The sequence below is a fragment of the Zonotrichia leucophrys genome, chromosome 4 (genome assembly GCF_028769735.1).
Source record: "Zonotrichia leucophrys gambelii isolate GWCS_2022_RI chromosome 4, RI_Zleu_2.0, whole genome shotgun sequence".
Classification (NCBI taxonomy): Eukaryota; Metazoa; Chordata; class Aves; order Passeriformes; family Passerellidae; genus Zonotrichia; species Zonotrichia leucophrys.
Window position 1 is genome coordinate 26,047,699 of NC_088173.1, and position 19,758 is coordinate 26,067,456.

The window sequence follows — 19,758 nt, forward strand, 5'->3', positions numbered from 1 at the left end:
TTTGCTGGTGGTTATTTTTTTAATCAATGCAATTTCTGTGCTGACTTGAAGCCCAAAATATATTTGATCTTCCATTTCACAGCATCAAATAAAGCTCCATATCTGAGGGAAATCTCAGATTCCACAAATTCAGTTTGGCTTTTTTGACTACAGTTTTTGCACCAAATAAAGTGAACCACAGATAGATCATTTATAAGAACAACTGAGGTAGTTGTAAAGAATATCATCAGTAGTATCCACTGTGTTGGCAATAAGGATAGATTTAAGCAGCTGCTACTAGAAAACATCAGCTCTGCCAAAATGTCAGATGCTAACGGCTGAAGCAGCTCAATTAAGTTACAAGACAATTGCTTTGTTCTACCAGGGATGCAGGCACACATATTTCAATCTATATCTGGAATCAACAGAAGCACTTAGGGAAGGACCAGATTAAAAAAAAATCTGATTATATACAGCCTTACATCTTCACCTTCTTACAGAAGAATCAGATTTTAAGCCATAAGTGATCTGATGCATTATGAGTTCTCAATAAAACATGCAAAATAGCTGGAGTAGTGTCAGTTTTAATCAGCAACCCAAATAAAGGATCCAATCAAGATCACTTTAGCTGTTCAACAGTATGCTTAAATGGTAAATTACTTTAAACATAAGTTTAAATGCAGGTTTTCTGTAGTTTAATGACATTCAACAGTGATAACGTAATGGAAAATAATTGTGCAACAGCAAACTGTGTTTATGCTACATTGAGAAAAGAGGATATCTAACACATTTTAAAAATTATGTCAAACATTTCTTCATAAAGTCTAATTAATTTGAGAAAGCATATCTGCTTTCTTCTTGCTGCTTCTGCTTTCTTCTTCTATCTGTTCTTATATAGTAAAAACATGTAAAAACGAATGGACTATCATTGGTTTTCAAGACAGATACAAGAATAGGGGGTGCTATTAATACTTTCCCTTTCCTCCACTTCCCAGTTCCAACCTGTTCTGCTGAAATCTCATCTATGCAAACGAGATTGTGAATGGATATTAAGAAAGAAACAAGGAAAAGTTCACTTCAGAGACTACCTCACTCCAGACAAAGTTAACTTTCCCACGACGCAGGAGAATTAACTGCAGGCTACTAAATCTGAGAGTGAGACTAATTTGCAGAAATGTGTCCAGGTCTCAGGTGTTACTGCTAAAACAGCAACTCAAACTGATACAGTCATACCAGGAGCATTTGTAGCTCTCATGTATCTCCAAGATACAGCAAAAAGAGTTGTACTGTAACCAGCATCCCATTCTGAGGGTGGATCCATCACACGCTCACTCCTAGCGCCACAAACAAAAAAACTATGCTTTTTCAAGGTAACTATACTGAATGTCCTATAGCAAAGAAGGGAAAAGTCCAATTCTTCTCCTCAAAAGTTGCAGGTATCCAGGCTTCAAACCAGCAATTAAGCTTTAAGACTTGTGTGTCTGAAGACACCAGCCTTGTAACACTTGACAATTTGATCACGTTTGTGATTTTTTTCATGGCACATGTGTAAAAATTTTAGTTATACATATTCTGGGAATGCTATAATTTCTTCAACAGATAGCACACCACATAGGATTTAAGCCTAAGTATGAAATAAATTTTAGCTACAATTACTTTTACAGAACTGTTAATTTCAAACAAACTCTGCTGTGCAAGTATGGATTGATCTAACAACATTTACAGGTCTCTAATAAGCAACCTTGCTTATTTTCCATGCTGAAATTTTATCTTAAACTGCCTCAAAGGTAAAAGTCAGAAAGAACTGCTTTAGTTTGACTCTCAGACTGGATCAGATCATTCACATGCATACTAAATTCAGTGTAATTTTAAATTATATTCTCTTTTACTATAATGTGGGCATAAATATTTTTATTAACTCATCTTAACATTGATCACTTTAGCTAGAAATTCTTGCTGTTTACAAAATTTTAGCCTGCACAGCACTAGCAACCTACTAATGTTATTTCATGCTACCAAATGAGAGAAACTGGGCAAAGGAAAAATATATGTGGTACATAAAGAAAAATTCAGGCAGAGAACACCCTACCATTCCATGGAATAATGTACCCAGAGAATATTTGGAAGCCTCACAGATCATAAAGGCACATGCTAGCAGGAAAGGGCATTCCCTCTAGTTTTTATGGACCTGTAATGTACAAAAGTTTCCAAAGGTCACCCAAGTTGTCACAGCTGTTCCCACACAGGCTTGTCCATACGTGCATACAACCTTTTTCCTCTCATCAGTTTAGAGTCTGAATTGCAAAAACTCTGGGTGCTCCCGAAGACACAAACATTACAAGCAATTCAAGTATTCAAGATGGATTTCCATAATGCTGTGGCATCAACCAAGCCAATGGAATTTTCCACCCAAAGACACTGCAATAATAGTGCAAGTGAGCGGATTTCCCTTTACTGTGCACAACGTTAGTACTTTTGTACAATATGCTAAGTTGGAAGGGACCCATCAGGATCATCAAGTCCAACTCCTGGCCATGCATAGAACACCCAAAGAACCACATCATGTGCTTAAGAGCATTGTCCAAACACTCCTTAGACTCAGACAGGCTTGCTGCAGCGACCGCTTCCCTGAGCAGCCTGTGCCCAGCCACCTGCAGGGTGAAAAACCTCTTCCTGATACCTGACCCTTGGTCACTGGTCTTCCAAACCTACAGGATACAAACACCTTATCTCACATTATGTGATGCAAGGACTCTGCAAACAGCAGTGGTTTCCTTGCACTTACCACAGCCATAAACATTGGAGCTGCAAAAAACACGACTAGGAGAGGAAAATATGGCCAAGGAGTTCTGCAAAGAGTAAGACACTTTCTACACTACAAGAATAAGCTTTTATTCTGTCTTCCCTGATGCTCTACCTCTGTTCATCTACTAAGCTGCATGCACCTGGCAGTTCAGAAAGCTTTGCACACAGGCTAACACAGAGTCAGGACTTCCTCAATGAAGCATGTTTAGAATGGAAGTATATCTATTTTCCATTTTTTTCTAAGTGAAGGAGTAACAGATGCTGGGCCCTGTGCCTGTGCATAGCCTGGCAACAGCCACCAAGCCAGAAACTACTGTCATGGACACTGCTGGTGGGGCAGCCACACAAACAGAGTTGAAAACATCTGTACACAGGCAGCTGCCTCTGTAATATTCATGCATTACATTTCAGTACACATACTAAAAAGTATAGTTTTATGAAGATGTATATGACTTAGGTTTTAGTGTTCTTAGTTTACTGGAGGACACTCTCATCAGTATTGATGAGCAGAACTAGCTAAAAAAGACTGGAGTGAGCACAAAAATGAGCTATATAAAGTGTGACAAGAAAAAAGAGCACACATTAATTACTTTAAAAATAGATATCAACAGGGAAAAAAGACTTATCTTAAAGCACCAATACATATCTTACAAGCTTATTCATTTGTGCAGTCATATGTGCAAAAGGTATCATGCTATTTTCATTCACTATCTGTTAACACAACAATATCCTCAAGGAAAATAATCTAAAAAGTACAAGCAAAGATGTGCAATGATAGATATTAGATAAACATATCATTTTACAGTTCTAGGTCTATCCTGTAGTTATGTATGTCATTTAAGGAGGTACACATTAAAGCACAAAGAGAAAGTCACCCATGCAGTCAAAGGGACACATTCCTGGTACGCAATTAAGAATGTTCAGTAGCCAAGCAGCATATTTTAGATTTGGGAGAGCCCATAAAACCATGCAGTCAGTCAACATGCAAAGAAAGGGCAGTGTATATCACTTGCTCAAAATCACTCTGTATAGTAATGAACCTCTGTAATGAGGCTACCTAGTCAATCATAAATCTGGCATTCCCAAGTGTACTTTGGAGTGTGATTTCAGTAAATACTGCCATCAGAGTGATTCAGAGATATACTTCCTTAGCCTTCTAGAAAAAAACAAACAACAAACACTAAAAATGAGCCAATTTCCCCATGTGTCATTATACTGTTATGAACATAATACAGGACTGGAAATCCTAAGGCTGCCATAAAGCCATCTGTCCACTGAACACCTGTAGTCTAGTGGTAGATCAACCTCATTAAACACACAAGCTTCAAATGAAGTCTGCATTTCTCCAAGTGAAGAGGTTACAGATGAAGTCAGTCAAGACAACATGGCCTCATCACTTCAGTTCATATTCCTACCAGGGAGCAGGAGCCCAGTGTAACTGCAGGAACAGCTCTCCATGTCTGTAAGCCAGACCTGTAGTGCATGTGTGGAGCAAACAATGGCAATTTGAGCTACACTCACAAATGGGTTCATCAGGAATACTTCAAAAGGCTTATAACCTTGCCAAATTTGAAGATAAAATGCATTAACTCAAATAGCAATCACATTGATAGCTCTAGCTAACCACAGACACAAAGTAAGTTTTATACACAAATGCAAAATAATTTATTGTGCATGTCACATTCAGGTTCTTTGCATGACTCACACCCAATTATCATTTTCTTGCTCAAATTCAAGCCTTGCATGTACCCACTTCATTGCACATGACTTATAAACAGAACTCTGATACTTCTTCTGAGGACAATTTTACCACCCCTTAAAATAAAAAAATAAGTGAAATTTCAAATGACTGGATGGTTGCACAAAGCTTTAAGAAAGAACTTTTCATATTCTTTAACACTTACCAAGTATATCACTCTAATAATCCACAATGCTATTGCTTCTACAGTTACGCTCTTCTGTTTTTCTTCTTTTTGATGATCACCATCTTATAAGCCAGTGACAGGAATATATTTCTAAAAGATGAATGCCTCTCCCACAAAGAATCCCATATTAGGGGGGTTTATTAGTGGTTTATGACTGTCATTCTTCAAAAAGATTGCTTCTTTTGTATTGAATCCTAAAATCTATTTTCTTATCCACTCTTATCAGTGGTTTTGTTTGTTCTTCCCAATGTTTGAAAAAAGCTTTCCTCTACTGCATAGCTATTTCCTGACTGCCTGCATACCTGGCACTTCCACTACATCATCAGACAATTGATACTCTCTTTATCCAGTCACCTGCTGTCATACTACTCATACAAAGAAAATTGTCAGGCCCACAACAACCATGCCTCACAAGCTTTCTCAACCTCCCCCTCACAATTTAAGTTCTTCCTTCTTTTGATGATCACTTTCATAACTACAGCTTTCATGTTTGTTCATACAGAAGATTAGCACTTTCTCAGCTACCCTGCTAACACACATCAGGAGCCCAGCTTTCCTATGCTGGCTTAAAAGAAAGTAGCTGCCAGCTACCCTGAAGAATACTGCAGTATCACAATCACTGCATGAGAATAATTTCAAAGGCAGGAACAAAGAAAGGTGTAGGCTTAACTGAAAAAAGAATCAGAGACTTATATTACACCAGTGTTATACAATGGGGTAAACTTCAGAAGATTACTCCCCAAATATAATTCAGAACAATTCCAACACCTTCAAATGCATTTAAGAAAAAATTTGAAGAGAAAAATTAAAGAGAGAGGGAGAGAACATTAAACACAGGCTTATGGAGATCAGCTGGGACACAACACACCAGAGCTGTCCTCCTACAGTCTACATCTCTCAATGGACTAAAAAAAAAAAAAAAAAGTAAAAATTACACCCCAAAAAAAACCCATAAAAAGATAGAATTTTCTGTGTGTCTGACACTCAGTTACAGACAAGGGTACTGCACCTCTACAACTTCTTTGATTTATCCTGAAGTGTCAAAAAAAAAAAAAATCTGCAGAACTTTCTTTTCAGTCAACTAAGGATCCTTTTATTCATTCTGTTTTCTTTATTCATCCATAAGCTGCAACATGATTGACATCTTCTCCATCAGAACTGTAGAGCAGCATGACAAGCTAATTATTACATAAAAAATTATACACATTACCTCTCCAGGTCAAGCTACAATCCTCTAGTTGGATGTCATTTTAAAAATTACAAGCTTTAATAAACTGTACATCATTCTAGTCCAGACACTACACTCAGCTTCAGAGAAGGTTTCCTGATAATGAAGGGTTTATTATTTCTATGTAGTTTTTGGTGACTGCTACCAGTACTGCCAATAAAAACTGGTAACCCTTCCGCTGCAGTAAATTTCTATTTCTTGTACTTTTATCAGAACACTCGAGAAGCAAAAGTGATGAAAGCACCTGACTTCTTAAACCAGGTTTTACACTTCGGCTTCACAGTTTAAACTGGCTGGAATTAAATACCTTTTTCCCCCCAGCTAACTTTCTATGCCACAGATCAATTAGTTGTCAAAAATGCATTCATATCTAGTAGCAACAACAAAATACGGGAGGACACCATTAGAGCAAGCAAATGCATTCATGCATTCAGAATGCAGGCAGAGGCAGGAGACAATTAGAGAAGGAAATTCAAAAATAAGGCATTTCCTGAGGATTAATGAGTGGGTGGTAGTGTTTGATAGTCAAGGGCAGGATGGGCTCTGCAACCGGCACAATTCATTAATCCCCCAGGCAACACAAACTGCTAATTTTTTTTCTGCACTTCTTATTTTCCTTAACATCTAATTAAAATTTCCACTAAATTTGACACCGTAATTCCCTCACAGAATCACAGAATAGTTTGGGTTGGAAGAGACCTTAAATATCATCCAGTTTCAACCCCTCCATCATGGGCTGGGCAAGTTCCACTTGGACCACGTTGCTCAAAGCCCCATCCAGCCTGGCCTTGAACACTTCCAGGGACGGAGCATGCACAACTTCTCTGGGCCTGTGCCTCACCACCCTCATTGTAAATCATTTCTTGCTAATATCTCATCTAAACCCACCATCTATCAGTTTGAGGACATTCCCCCTTGCCTTGTCACTATGTGCTTTTGTAAGAATTCCCTCTTTTCTGTAGGCCCCCTTCAGGTACTGGAAGGTGCTAAACGGTCTCACTGAGGCCTTTTCTTCTCCAGGCTGAAGACCCCCAGACCTCTCAGCCTCTCTGCAGAGGAAAAGTGCTCCAGGACCCTGAGCATCTTTGTGGACCTCCTCTAGACTTGCACCAACAGGTTCATGGGTTCCTTACGTCAGGAGCCCCAGAGCTGGATGCAGCAGTCCAGGTGGGGTCTCCTCACCAGTGCAGAGGGGCTGGAAGAGAATCCCCTCTCCCTTGCTCTGCTGCACATGCTGCTTTTGATGCAGCCCTGACCACAGCTGGCTTTCTGGGCTGCAAGTGCACATTGCCAAGACATGCTGAGTTGCTCATCCACCAACATTTCTAAGGCTTTCTCATCACCTCTGCTCTCAGTCCATTTTCTGCCCAGCCTTTATTGGTGCTTGGGATTGCCTCAAGCCATATGCAGGTTCTTACACTTGGCCTAGTTGAACTTCATGACATCCAGAGCCCAATGCTGTCTGAACAGTACTACTATGATAAATAACATCTATACAATTACAGAATTAATACTTGGTACAAAAGGCCAGGTAACTTGTCACGTTTCAGAAAGTAGTTGTAATTTTCTCCTAAAGACTAAAACTGCCTTAGAAACAGGTGGCCTGCCTTAGAAACAGTTCTCAGCAGATGTAACCCTTCCCTTTAAATTACAAGCCGCTTGATGGCCTCCATTATCCAGTGGTAGCAGACAAAGAGTGGATCAAATATGGGAGAGAACAACTGATTTTCAAGCTGCCTTTCAGTGCCTTAGGAAGCCACACACACTAATGCATTACCAAACATGTCCCAGCCAGCAACCATTCCTCTCCATCACCATAACTCCACACTAACCTGTGACAGGTGCATCTATGTCCAGCAAATTCTTTTCCTGGCGGAGAATCGAAGCTCCCTCTGTTATTATTCTCAAAGCGACGCTCTCTTCCAGTCTCCCTTCTTTCATAAGGTGTGCCTTTAAGATATCCACACGAGGTTTCCCATCATTATCAAACACTTCCTTAGCTGTGAGACGATGACTTGGAGGAAATGGGACAGCTACATGAAAAAAAAAACCAAAAAAAATATGGTCACTCTTTACAGAAAAGCTTCTATTATTGACACATTTCAAAACACATTTCTGCTGCAGAACAATGCTACCAAAGATTTTCTACTACCTCTTACAATTTGTGGTTTAAATTGTACATAGACTCCCAAAGATACCATTAAAGTGCATGTATTCTACAAGATATATTCTTAACGCATGCAAGAAATAATTCATGCTTATAAAAAATTGAGAGGAGGATATTTAGGCCATAATTACAGGTAGATACATTCAAGTAAATCCCCCAAAAGGCATGGGAATACTAGGGAAAGGAAGGAACAGAGTTTAAACTGCTCTGGTAGAAATAGAGAACATTGCCATCCCTTTCATTAACAGCATAAAATGCATAAGCAAGTGCAATATTTAATATCTGTGCGTGGACATGCATAGATAAACTCCAATTAAAATTCCAAAACTAAGATAGCGCTCTCTCTAATGACTTTGGGTAGAGGGATGTAAGATGTTTTCCCTGTATAAGTAATAGCTTGCTGCATAATATACATCTGAAACCCATCAGTGCTGAAGAGACCATTCCAGCATGGACAGGGCAGAGGATGCATCAGACTGAAGTTGGAAATAAATGGACAAATAGAAAGCTTGTCCTGCCAACATGGCTGCAACCTGCATCCTGTCCTCAAGTAAGGTCAGAAGCATAAACTTGTATGTTCCTGCTCTCCTGGGGCCAGGTGGAGCAAGAAGGCTCAGAGGTGATGCTGTCAGTTGCCAGGATGAGGCTGGAACACTATCCCAGCTTAACCCCCTTTGCCTCGCAGTTCAGTTGGAGTGGCATTAGGCAGCACCTGCCTCACCAGCACAGGGTAATCATCCTGATCCCTGCCACAGATGCAAGAAGGTCAGGTTGTTCCAGAGCTCCAAGCAGGGACAGGAGGTGGCCACAGGGCTGGTTTCAGCTGGTCACATCTGCAGTGCAAACCTGTCCCTGCCAAAGGGTCTTGTCCCCTGTGGAATGTCTTACTGGCAGCCTCACCCCACCCAAGACATGAGACCCTAACACAGCAGATCAATATATCCATGAGCTTCAGTTTTCCTCTAATTGCACCAGCAGTGGACTGCAAAAACCCCTAACTCTCACTATTTAAAGTTCAAACCCAACACTCTTCTCTTACACTACCAAAAGTAACAGAGCAGAAAATAAAAAAAAATTCACGTTACAGTTATTTTCCATACAGTTATTTTCATATTTTTGACAAAGACAGCTTTAGAAAATGCCTTTCCCCCCACCTCAATCTTGTTTTCATTCCGTATTGTTGCTTCAGCAGTTCATTCACTGAAATAGTCTGGAGAGGACTTATGAATGTGGGTGTCTGAAATACACTGAAGCCTGACTGCTCTCAGACTTAAACATGGGGAAAAGGGGGGAAAAGATGAAAATTCATGAAATAAACAATTTATTATATAAGACAGAAAAAGAATATCTTTTCTAAAAAACAGAAGGTGAGTGACAGCTCAGTAGTTCTCCAAGCCTTGACCCACCTTTTACAAAAACAAAACCCTGGAAGACTACCTAGTCCTAATGATCCTGCATTTCCAGCATGGAGAAAGGAGGAAGGCGAAAAGTTGGTACATATCTGCAATCACTATGGCTGGAAGAAGCACATGCCATTAGCTTGCATTCCTTAGCAAGACAGCGGCCACTGCTCCTCCTCAAAGGCATGATAATGCACAAACCTATGCAGTGCACCAGTACTTTGAGGTAACTACTATATATGCTTGCATGCTGATAGGAGATTTTTACATTTATAAAGACAGAGCAAAACACAGATGCAATGACAATAGCAAACAGAAGCTATGACATAAAACCTACTGATATAGAAAAAAATGACATATGCTGCAGGACTGTAAGAGTTCTGCAGGCAGAGCTCTAACAAAGATGTACCCATACCTAATTAAAGAAAAAAGATACTCTTCCAAAAGCAGATGATTCATGATTAATTAGCAAAAACATGAGTGACTGAATAGACCACAAATTGCATCTTCCATTATGAGAATATTAACTTTGAATGAGTAACTTTAAATGTACAACATACACAGAGCTTCCACAGAAGAACAAAGTAAGAAATGGTCACACTCGTGCAGAAGTCAGTTAAACATCATTTTTACTAATAACACCCACAAATGCCGGTATGAACGAAAATCCTTTTATAAATACAACAAACATTTAACTTCCATTGCTTTATAGAGAGCAATGTTACCATATGAATACACAGCTGTTTCTCCATTCTTTTTTTTTCTTTTTCTGCTTTTTTAAACCTATCGTATTAGTATATATAAGTAAATAACAAATGCAATAAATTTGACTCTTATCAGAAATAAACCCTAGAATTTCATCAGACACCAACTGTGCGCACAACACACAATGAGGAAGAGCACAGAACTGGGAGAGCAGGCCACCAGGGAAAGGCAGGAAGAGGAAGGAGTGGGGTACTGAGCTGCCAGTATTGAGCTCCTCGCCACGGCACAGGCCCAGGGGATGTTTTTGTAAAAACAGGCAGGAACCTGTATTAAGCAAAGGCCATAAAAAGGGAGAGGCAATAAAATGTGCATCTACATATAAGACATAATTTTAGAAGTTTAGAGACAAAGACCACCACACAAGACTCATGCATGCCTAATCATATACTATAAAACTTAAAACCTGGACTGGTGTCCATCTCATTTACATTACTTTCTTTATACTGACATAAAAAACAAACAACTATTGGCTAAGCAAAACACTATCCTGGTGGTTTGGTCATAAAACATGGACCACAACCAAATGCAAAGAAACAAAGTTTAAAATCCTTGACCTCAGCCTGTCAGTAACAGTCTCCTGAGATCCTAAAGCACAAGAAAATTCTCTTTAACCATTTAATAATGGGGATTTTCCACTTGTGCTTTCAGGTCTCTTGAGCATGTTCCAACAAATAGAGGAAAAGATCAACCTGTTCTTTTACTCTTCTTGCAGGCTCCTGCAAAATCCATCTCATCGCTAACACAGCCACTGCAAAGGTCAGACATCATTACTGTTTCTCTCAAATATTAAGCAGCCTCTCTGGAACAAATAAATAAACCATAAAGAGCTCTGCTTAATTAGAGTGGACCATGTGTGCTCGCATAAATAAAATACAAGCATGTGGCAAAGCAAGCATTATTTTGTTTATATATTATTCATTTTAAAATGAAGCTGTACACTAAATTAATACTCTCAGAGGAGGCTGCCCACAAGAAAAACTCTCTTTCATCAACATTCAAGTTCCCAAATTATCTCCCCCTGTAATACTTGTCCTATAATTTTATGCAACTTATGCTGCATGGCTGACCATAACTATAGCACACCATACTTTTATGACACCATATATGCTTGCTTTTTTACTTGTAAGGAAAACACAAGAATAACATCTGCTAACATCTCAATAACCCAACGCACTGCATTTGTCTGATAGCAATTTGCAATTCTCCATTTTGAGAAACATTTGCTCTACAGCCATGCATAGAGCACAAGTTAAACACACTGACACTATGCCACAGGTGCAAAAAACTTAAAAGGTCACTCTGCAGCTTTGGGGTTTTTACATCTACTTCTTCATAGCCTTCAGACTCAGTATGCACAAACATCTCCGAAATGCCAACTGAACTATAATTTTTAAAGACAGGAACATTTTTAATAGTTAACTAACAGGTTTTGCAATCTGACTTTGAAAATTTAACCCATTTTATAATGTGTTTGAACATATACCATAACCCAGAGCATTACTGCTGACCAATAACACCCATACTGGAGTTTTTACTATTTAATCGGAGTTCTGCATTTCTGCACCATATTGGGTCTGACAAAACCTATGCAACAACACAAAGACACAGCCAAAGATCAACTTTTCAACCTAAAGACATGAATTTAACATTACCTAATTCCTGTACAGTTGCCTATGAACTTCTGGTTTACATAGTTTCTATGAACCTAAGGGGAAGGAACGATAACTTTTTTTTTTTAAGAACCCTACTTAATTCAGGTGACAGACTGAAACAAGAAGATGAGTCACCATCATCCACAGCTGCTAAAGGGGAACAGAGTGAAGCCCCCAGGCAGTGCAAGGCTCACCAAAGCAGTGGAAAAAGGAAAGGGAACTGCCAAAGATGCTCAGCCATGCAAGACATGGAATTCTCATGTGACAAACATCCCCTCTCAACAGATTTCCTCAGGCACCACAAGGATAATGCTTTCATCTCCATACACAAGTTTTCTGGAGACAGATTCAATGATTCCAACACACTGAATCACTGCAATCTCTTTGCTAACCTGCATATTACTTCCTTAGCCGGTATTTTTTTAGGAGTAGCAAACAGAAAGTTGAATTATTCAGAAGACAAAATTTCTTTTCAATATAAAATTTTGTACTATAGCATTCATACCATATGCAAGTTCTTATTAGTTTTTTGTGTACTTGGCAGGGAAATACGTCTACACCTGATAAAAAAAAATCCAGCTATTTATGACAGCAAAAGAGCCAAAACAAAATCATCTCAGTGGAGCTAAAAGTGGAACACATGTTCTGATGTTTCCTAACAAAAACTATAAGGTTTCATTTCACATTAGCTACTGTCATTAGAGTAGGCACTGAAATTGGCAATCTCTCTCTAAAAGATCAAGCTTTCACCTGCTATTTTAAGACATGACGTATTTGAGGACTGTTTTTACCAAATCTGCTCACCAGATGGTGAAAGTGTTGGAAATTAGAATCTGGAAAATAAATCTACAGTATAAAATAAGAAGCAGCTATGAGGATTCCTATAGAAATTTAGCATGAATTTTTCTTCATTGCCAACAAGTTCTTGCAGTGTAATCAGAAGAGCTCACAACCGTATTTGCTAAAAGACATAACTAAATTAACATCACTCATGAGCAAGACACTTTGCTTCACAGAAAGCTGAGGTTTTCACTGGGCTAGCCAGTCAATACTGCAAAAAGAAAGAAAGAGTACATCAAAAAGAATGTTACATGAAGACACCTTTGAGTAACAGCACCTGTATGTGAACCGAATTGGGAGCAGACAAGAAAGTCACACCTCAACAAAGCCCACATACACCAAATTTAGAGAAAAGAGAGAGGAGTTCCTTTCACAGATATTTCAGCTGACAACACAGAAAACAGGCCATTTGACATGAGGCAATAACACCTGTGGCCTAGAAAAAACAGAAGGTACTACAGGTTGGCAAGGAAACTGCTTCTCACAAGACTGAGATGAGCCATGCTAGCATTATTTTTTTATGAACAAAAGCTCAAATTATAAAAATTTTAAAAGGTAACATAAGAGGCTTCATCAAATACGTCAATTCCAATGAATATTTTTAATATATTCCGACACTTCGGTCATAACTGGGGAACATAACAGCAAAGACAGAATTGCCTCAGAGAAGCATGCCTAACTTTGGACAAAAGCTGTGATAGGACAGTGTTTGTAAAAGGAAGGGCTGTGACAACCATGTACTGATCCCAACAACACTGCCATGTTGTTTCCAGACACTAAGGCTGTGGCGTTCTCATCAGTAGGCTTCACTCCTCCAGTGAAATGTCCCACTCTAAGACAACCCATTCCAGCACACTTCAAGCAATCCTCATGCAGAATAACTCCATGACACATCAGGAAGCACAACACCTTTACAGGATTTGAGCCTCAAACTCACAAGGGAGGGATGAAGTCTCACCCCTGTGCCCTTGTTACTTTCACAGGAGGGCACTGCCTCTGACCAGCTGTGGAGCTGGGACTGACTGGCACACTGTGCCACCAGCTATGCCAGTACATCTCAACCACATGGAAAAGTTTTTGACAGGATGATCTCTCAACTGCCTCTGCCATTTTAATGAACATATAGAGATCTTTTTGCACCAGTGGCACAACAGAAAGGGAGGACAATAAAAGTCACCATTAACTTGGACCAACGGGGGGGGATGAAATCCTGTCATTTCTGTCTAATTACCAAGCTGAGGTATGATGGGCTGCCCTTGGGTGGATGCCAGGTGCCTGGTTCTGATGGGATGAAAGCCTAGAGTACTACCACTTCCCACCATTTCAGGAACTGCTATGGCCTTTTCATGGCATTACTGGCCTCCTCCACAATACACAGTACCTAACAATAAGAAAAGTATATAGCAACACTTTTCTTCAACTCTTTAAAAGAGCATAAACCAATCTTCTCGTAAATTCAGGTCAAATTATACTTGGAAAGGACCACCATAAGTAGCTATGTCACCTTCAGTCACTTAAAAAAAAACATGAAAAACAACACTCACTATTTTAGGATTTGATTTTCTTTATATTCACCTCAGGAAACTTTAAAACTCTGAAGAAGAATTTACACAAAGAGGTTCTTCCAAGAGGTTAGAGCAGTGGCCCATTATTCTTACTCTGGGCTCAAATGAAGAGTAGTTACAAAAACCACCAAGGCCTGGATAAACACACAAGATTCCCTTGGTGGCTTGACCCTTGACTGGTGAGTTGATTGACTCACCCATCTCACCCACTCTTGAACACTTTTGTAATAAATTGTAGCATTGATATCAACAGCATAGATAAATGTACATCTCTGTAACAAGCCAAATCTAACTCTAATTTTCAGTCCTTATCAAACAATTAGCAATAAAACTGGTTTTCGGTTTTTCAGAAAAAGTCAGAGAAAAAAATACATCAGAAATTTTCCAGAACATTTACAGGCAACAGACACATCAGAGAGCAAGAACCCTGACAACCTTGGAGGAGGTACAGGCTTGAAAGGGGAAGGAGGTACACTTTAAAACAACTGCAAGAAAGAAATGCCTTCTAATTCAAAGAAATGGGTCTGTATGAAATATCAAATTGTAGTGGACATGGTTATACGCTGGCAGCATTCCCAGAGTATCTTTTGGCCAACTACTGTAATAAACAAACAAATCCTATCAGTCTTAAAGAGCACAAAACAACACACATCCCTATAAAATATTGCAAAAGAATATTCTTTTCTTGTGTTTGAGATCATATGCAAGTATCTTTGACATTTACAATTCACTCTTGTCCACAGTCCATGGATAAAAAATCAACTACAATATAAAGTGGAGAGGAAAAATTCAGTTCAATAGGAAACATTCCCAGTTAGGACCAACACATACAGTAAAAACTGGAAAATGTGATCGTAGCTTCCTGGCCTCATCAGAAAAGTTTGTTTTTCGACTTTGTTACACCCAAGTTTTTCCATAGGCCTCAAACTGAATACTGTTGAGCTTTTTTTTATTAGCTTTTGGAACAGAGAACAATAATTACCCAGAGTTTAAATTCCTTTATGAGAACAATTCATTTGGAGAAAATAGTCAGGGGAAAAAGAACCCTGTAACAATAGAAAATACCAAAGGTCTTCCAAGACTTAAGATAAGGAATCAGGCACAGTCCTCCATCCCTCAAAACACTTGAGTGATGGATAATTTCTTTCCTATGGTAAAGCTTCACTATTGCTCCTAATTTGAGGCAATTAGGAAGTAATTGCACTTGAAATTATTTCAATCTACAGGGGGAAAAAACCCCAAACAATCAATTCTAGGACCTGGAAAACCTTCAGGTATCAATACAAATTTATGGCACCATTTTCTTCTGATTTTTTTGGCTCAACTTAAGTCAGTTGACACTACCAAATTTCAGTCTTATATAGCAAAGGTAGCTAAAAGAGAGACTGCAAATAAACCCTCACCTACAAAACAGAATTCCCTCTCCAACCTTCTGAGCATAATGAGGTACCCTTTAGCAAATTCTGTCAGAAATCAGCTTGGCTTTGAGGACTAATTAAAAAGTTTCTAGTGACATGCAAAAGAGCAGAAAGAAAACACCATTTCCTTTCCAAAGCTGTTCTACCAGGGCAACCAAGATTTAGCTTCCAAAAATTGAACACTGTACATAGCCCGGCACTTGTCAGACAAATTTGTTAAAACAAGTCATAGACTCATAGAATGGTTTGGGTTGGAAAGGACCTTAAACAGCATCAAGTTCCAACCCCTGTGCCATGGGCAGGGTCACCTTCCACTAGGTTGCTCAGAGCTCCATCCAGCCTGGCCCTGAACTCCTAAAAGGAGAGATGACTAAGTGCAAGTAAGCAGCCTTTATTTGGAGTAATTCTGTTTCCTAACACTCCTTAAATGCCACATTACAGAAATTGCTCTGCTTAAATGTCAGCCTGCAGAGGTTGATTCCTGGAACAAGAAACACCAGCACACCCCTGGCTGCTACAAGAAAGTTCACTGGGCAGAGGAAATGAAAAATTCCTACTAGCATTACTAAGTAATCATTTAAAAAAATACATTTCACATTTCAAATTTAAGGCTATTTGGCACCTAGCAATTGATAACTTTATGTGCAGCCTAAGGACAAGGACAAAGACAAGAGGGCAGGGATGCTAACAGACCAAGGTACTTTACTGCCATGTTGACCAAAGGACTTGCAAGTAGCATCTTTGAATCACAAAAGTTTTATTTTATTTGAATTTTTTTTTAAAAGCTATGTTTTGATGAAACAAACAAACTCAAACACCTTACATAAGGCAAATATCAGGGTGGGAAAAACATTTAAAACGTTCATGTCTGAACTAAATAAAAAAGACATGCTGACCTGTAAATGTTAACCTGGTTTATTATTTTGCTGATCATGAGACATGCAGTAAGTAGCAGATATACACAAACACCTCATAAATCAGTCAGACAAGTCTAAGGAACAAGCCTTACAAATATAAGTATGTGTAAGGACCGAGTGCAGCTGGAGCCAAATTGACCTTAAGAAGTAGTTGGAAATAGCAGTTGATGTGTGGGTGTTTTGTTTGTTTCAGGTTTTGTTTGAATTTTGGGATTTTTTTTTTTAATTCCAAAGAGCTTTGCTTATTTAGTAGCATTCTAGCCCTTGACAGAAGTTTTAAATCAGCATACTTCTGGATGAGTGAATCTATACTGACTCACACTGGTTTAAGGTGTACAAGGAACTGGCCAAGCTCTGCACATACGAGTGTGAAAAACAATTTCAGAATACCACTGAAACGGAATTCTGCTTGTTCAGCCATAATCAATAGACAGGAAATATACATGCATTTAAAAGCCCTGCACCTGATTATATAATAAACTAATTTGTACTAGGCTACATGTATTATTGATCCAATAACAGCCCCTTCTTATTTAGGGGTCAGGTAATACACCTGGAAAAACAGCAACATAAAGAAGTACTAGTAATTTTTTTTCCCCCATGCAGTTTAATGTCTGGATACCAACTAGTTCTAACAGCATGGTTTGGCTTTGTCTGCATTAGGATTTAGGGGCACACACTTCATGTTACACAGAGCCATATTTTAAAGAAACAAAAAAATCCCCATCTCAGTCTTCACTACACTCACTGAAATGCCTAGCTTCTCCTGGAATCCAGCAAAGGCTTAGTAAAATTTCTTTGTCCTTGCCTGATATCAGAGATACTGCTTACCACTCCAAACTAATGCCATAGTTCAAACTAGAACATTTAACAGGGGAATTCAACCCTTCAGTTTACAGGAGGGGCATAAGCAGAAGGCAAAGTCAGCCCTCCACAAACCCTGTAAGCACTGGTGCCCTTCTCTCCTGATGAAAAGAATTTAAACTCTTCCATGGGACTCTGATAAATCGTTTCATATACAACTTGTGCTTCTTCCAACATGCTCAAAGAACTAATTTCCCTGTGATGTTATTAGAGTTCACATAGATCAATACTAAAGATTATGGACCAAATTCACCACTGTGCTATGCTGTAATGCCATTAAACAAATTTCTAATCCAGAATTAACAGATCACACTGAGCTTTGAAACTGGGTTCAGCCTGCTCACAGTTTCTAAATAAAACTTACCAAACCCAGTGACACTGACATTAATCGCATCAATGTGGCTGTGAATCAGCCCTGGTATTTTTGTTTGGTTTTCATGGCTTGCCTCTACCAGCACTAGTATCATGGAACATCCGCATGGAACTTCTGCCTTGGACTCATCATCAAAGCACATTTATTTCCATCAACTAACCTGCGCTCCTGGAAAAAGTTGTATTGATTTTAAAGTAACGCACGCAGGATTTAAGAAAAAAAATTTAACATTTTTAAAAGGCAAGTTTTTGTTGATTGGAACATTATGTGGTTTGAGAGGCACTTTTTTTTAAAGCATTTTTCCTTTTTTTTTTTCTCAGTACACATGGCAGAAAGTTTCAAAGCTCACAGTAAAAGCTTCTAGTCCTGTATCTAAAAGGATACTTAACTCAAATCCTCTTTTTAATTATTATAGATGCTTTTATATCTTTTGTAAACCATATCTTCCCTCAAATCTCAATTGCTGTTTAATAAATGTTAGATAAAAATAAATCTGTCTAAATTTACCATTTTGCTCATACTCTCTGAAACATCCTGTTCTTAAGCAGAACACTGGAGTTTAAAAAACAGCTTAATGAAGCAGTGAGAGAACCAGACACCTGTGCTTTATTCCCAGATCTGTTGCGTAAAAGCAATATTTTTTTTGCCAGTAACTAAACATAGAGAACACACAGAACGAGCTCAGCACTGGGGTGCTCAGGTCTGTCGTGCACCATCGTGTGTTGGTCATGGTGACTCTGTGACGCCTCTATGAAGGCCAGCAGAGCACAACAGGACTCCCAGCACACTTCTCCCCAACAAAAAAAAAGGTCACAGAAAGAGCACAGCTACCAGAGAAACACCAAGAAAATGGGACTCTCTCATTTGCTAATGGTGAGGTGACATCAGGCACTCTCGGTCACATCTCGGGTCTCGAATCCTTTAATACAGAACAGGTCACTATTATTTCAAACCAAGATCAAAAGAGATTTCAATCAGCCACTTTTCCAGAGAAGTGCTGGCTGAGAGACCTTAGGTCAAAATACCATCTTCCCCTACCTTGACCAAGACCAAAATATTTTTCCACAGATGACTCAAAAGCCATGGATCAGACAGCAAGAAAAGAAATGTGATGCCGCAGCCTAGGCAGCTGCGCAGGCATCAGGAAAATTAAACTCGTGCCTTTGGCTACCAAGGCCACTTTCACATTAGATATTCACTCATTTCCTAGAACCAGTAAAAATGGCCTCGTCTATTGCAGGGGCAGGAATTCTGATGTCAACATTCCCCTACTGCACATATGTTTTTTTTTTGGGTCCTAAGGAATCCAAATTCTTCTTTTACACTAAGCAGATAACTTTTTGAGACAAGCTGAGGACACTTTTTTCCTCTAGGAAGAAGTAATAGAGTATTAGTGCACCTTCCCAGAGGTAAGAACCTTTACCCCTCCTTGAACTCAAGTTTTTTTCTAGCCTGAGATCAAAGTATGGCTACAAGATTAAGGGGGGACAAGAACAGAGGGACAACTGTGCAGGTTTTTGCTGCAATATGGCAGTATTATTAGAGATTAATATTAATAATGAAAATTTTGACAAATAAAGGTATTTTTCACATGAAGAACCATAAAAAGCAAAAGCAGAAAACAGGATTCAAAGCCTCTAAAAAATCTCAGATCTCTGCTTATACATGAAAGTAAGGACCATGAGCCAGAGGAGAAAGCTCAGATGGTATTTATCATGGAAATATATAAATAGGTCCATTCACTAATGGATTGCAAATGATAAGACACAGCCTACACATTTCACTGCTTCTTAATCTCCCAAGTCCATTAACTCACTGCATTATCAAGAGATGAGCTTACCTGTAAGGTGCATCAGAATT

General features: G+C 39.0%; 1 protein-coding gene across 2 annotated transcripts in view; it reads right to left on the bottom strand.

Moving 5' to 3' along the window:
• Positions 1-19,758, bottom strand: part of PPP3CA (protein phosphatase 3 catalytic subunit alpha) — a 172,132-nt gene that overhangs the window by 93,616 nt on the left and 58,758 nt on the right. For both annotated transcript variants that reach the window (XM_064710885.1, XM_064710886.1), the window contains exon 2: positions 7,770-7,970. In XM_064710885.1, the coding sequence (XP_064566955.1) occupies positions 7,770-7,970 (201 nt within the window). The remainder of the gene's footprint in view (positions 1-7,769; positions 7,971-19,758) is intronic.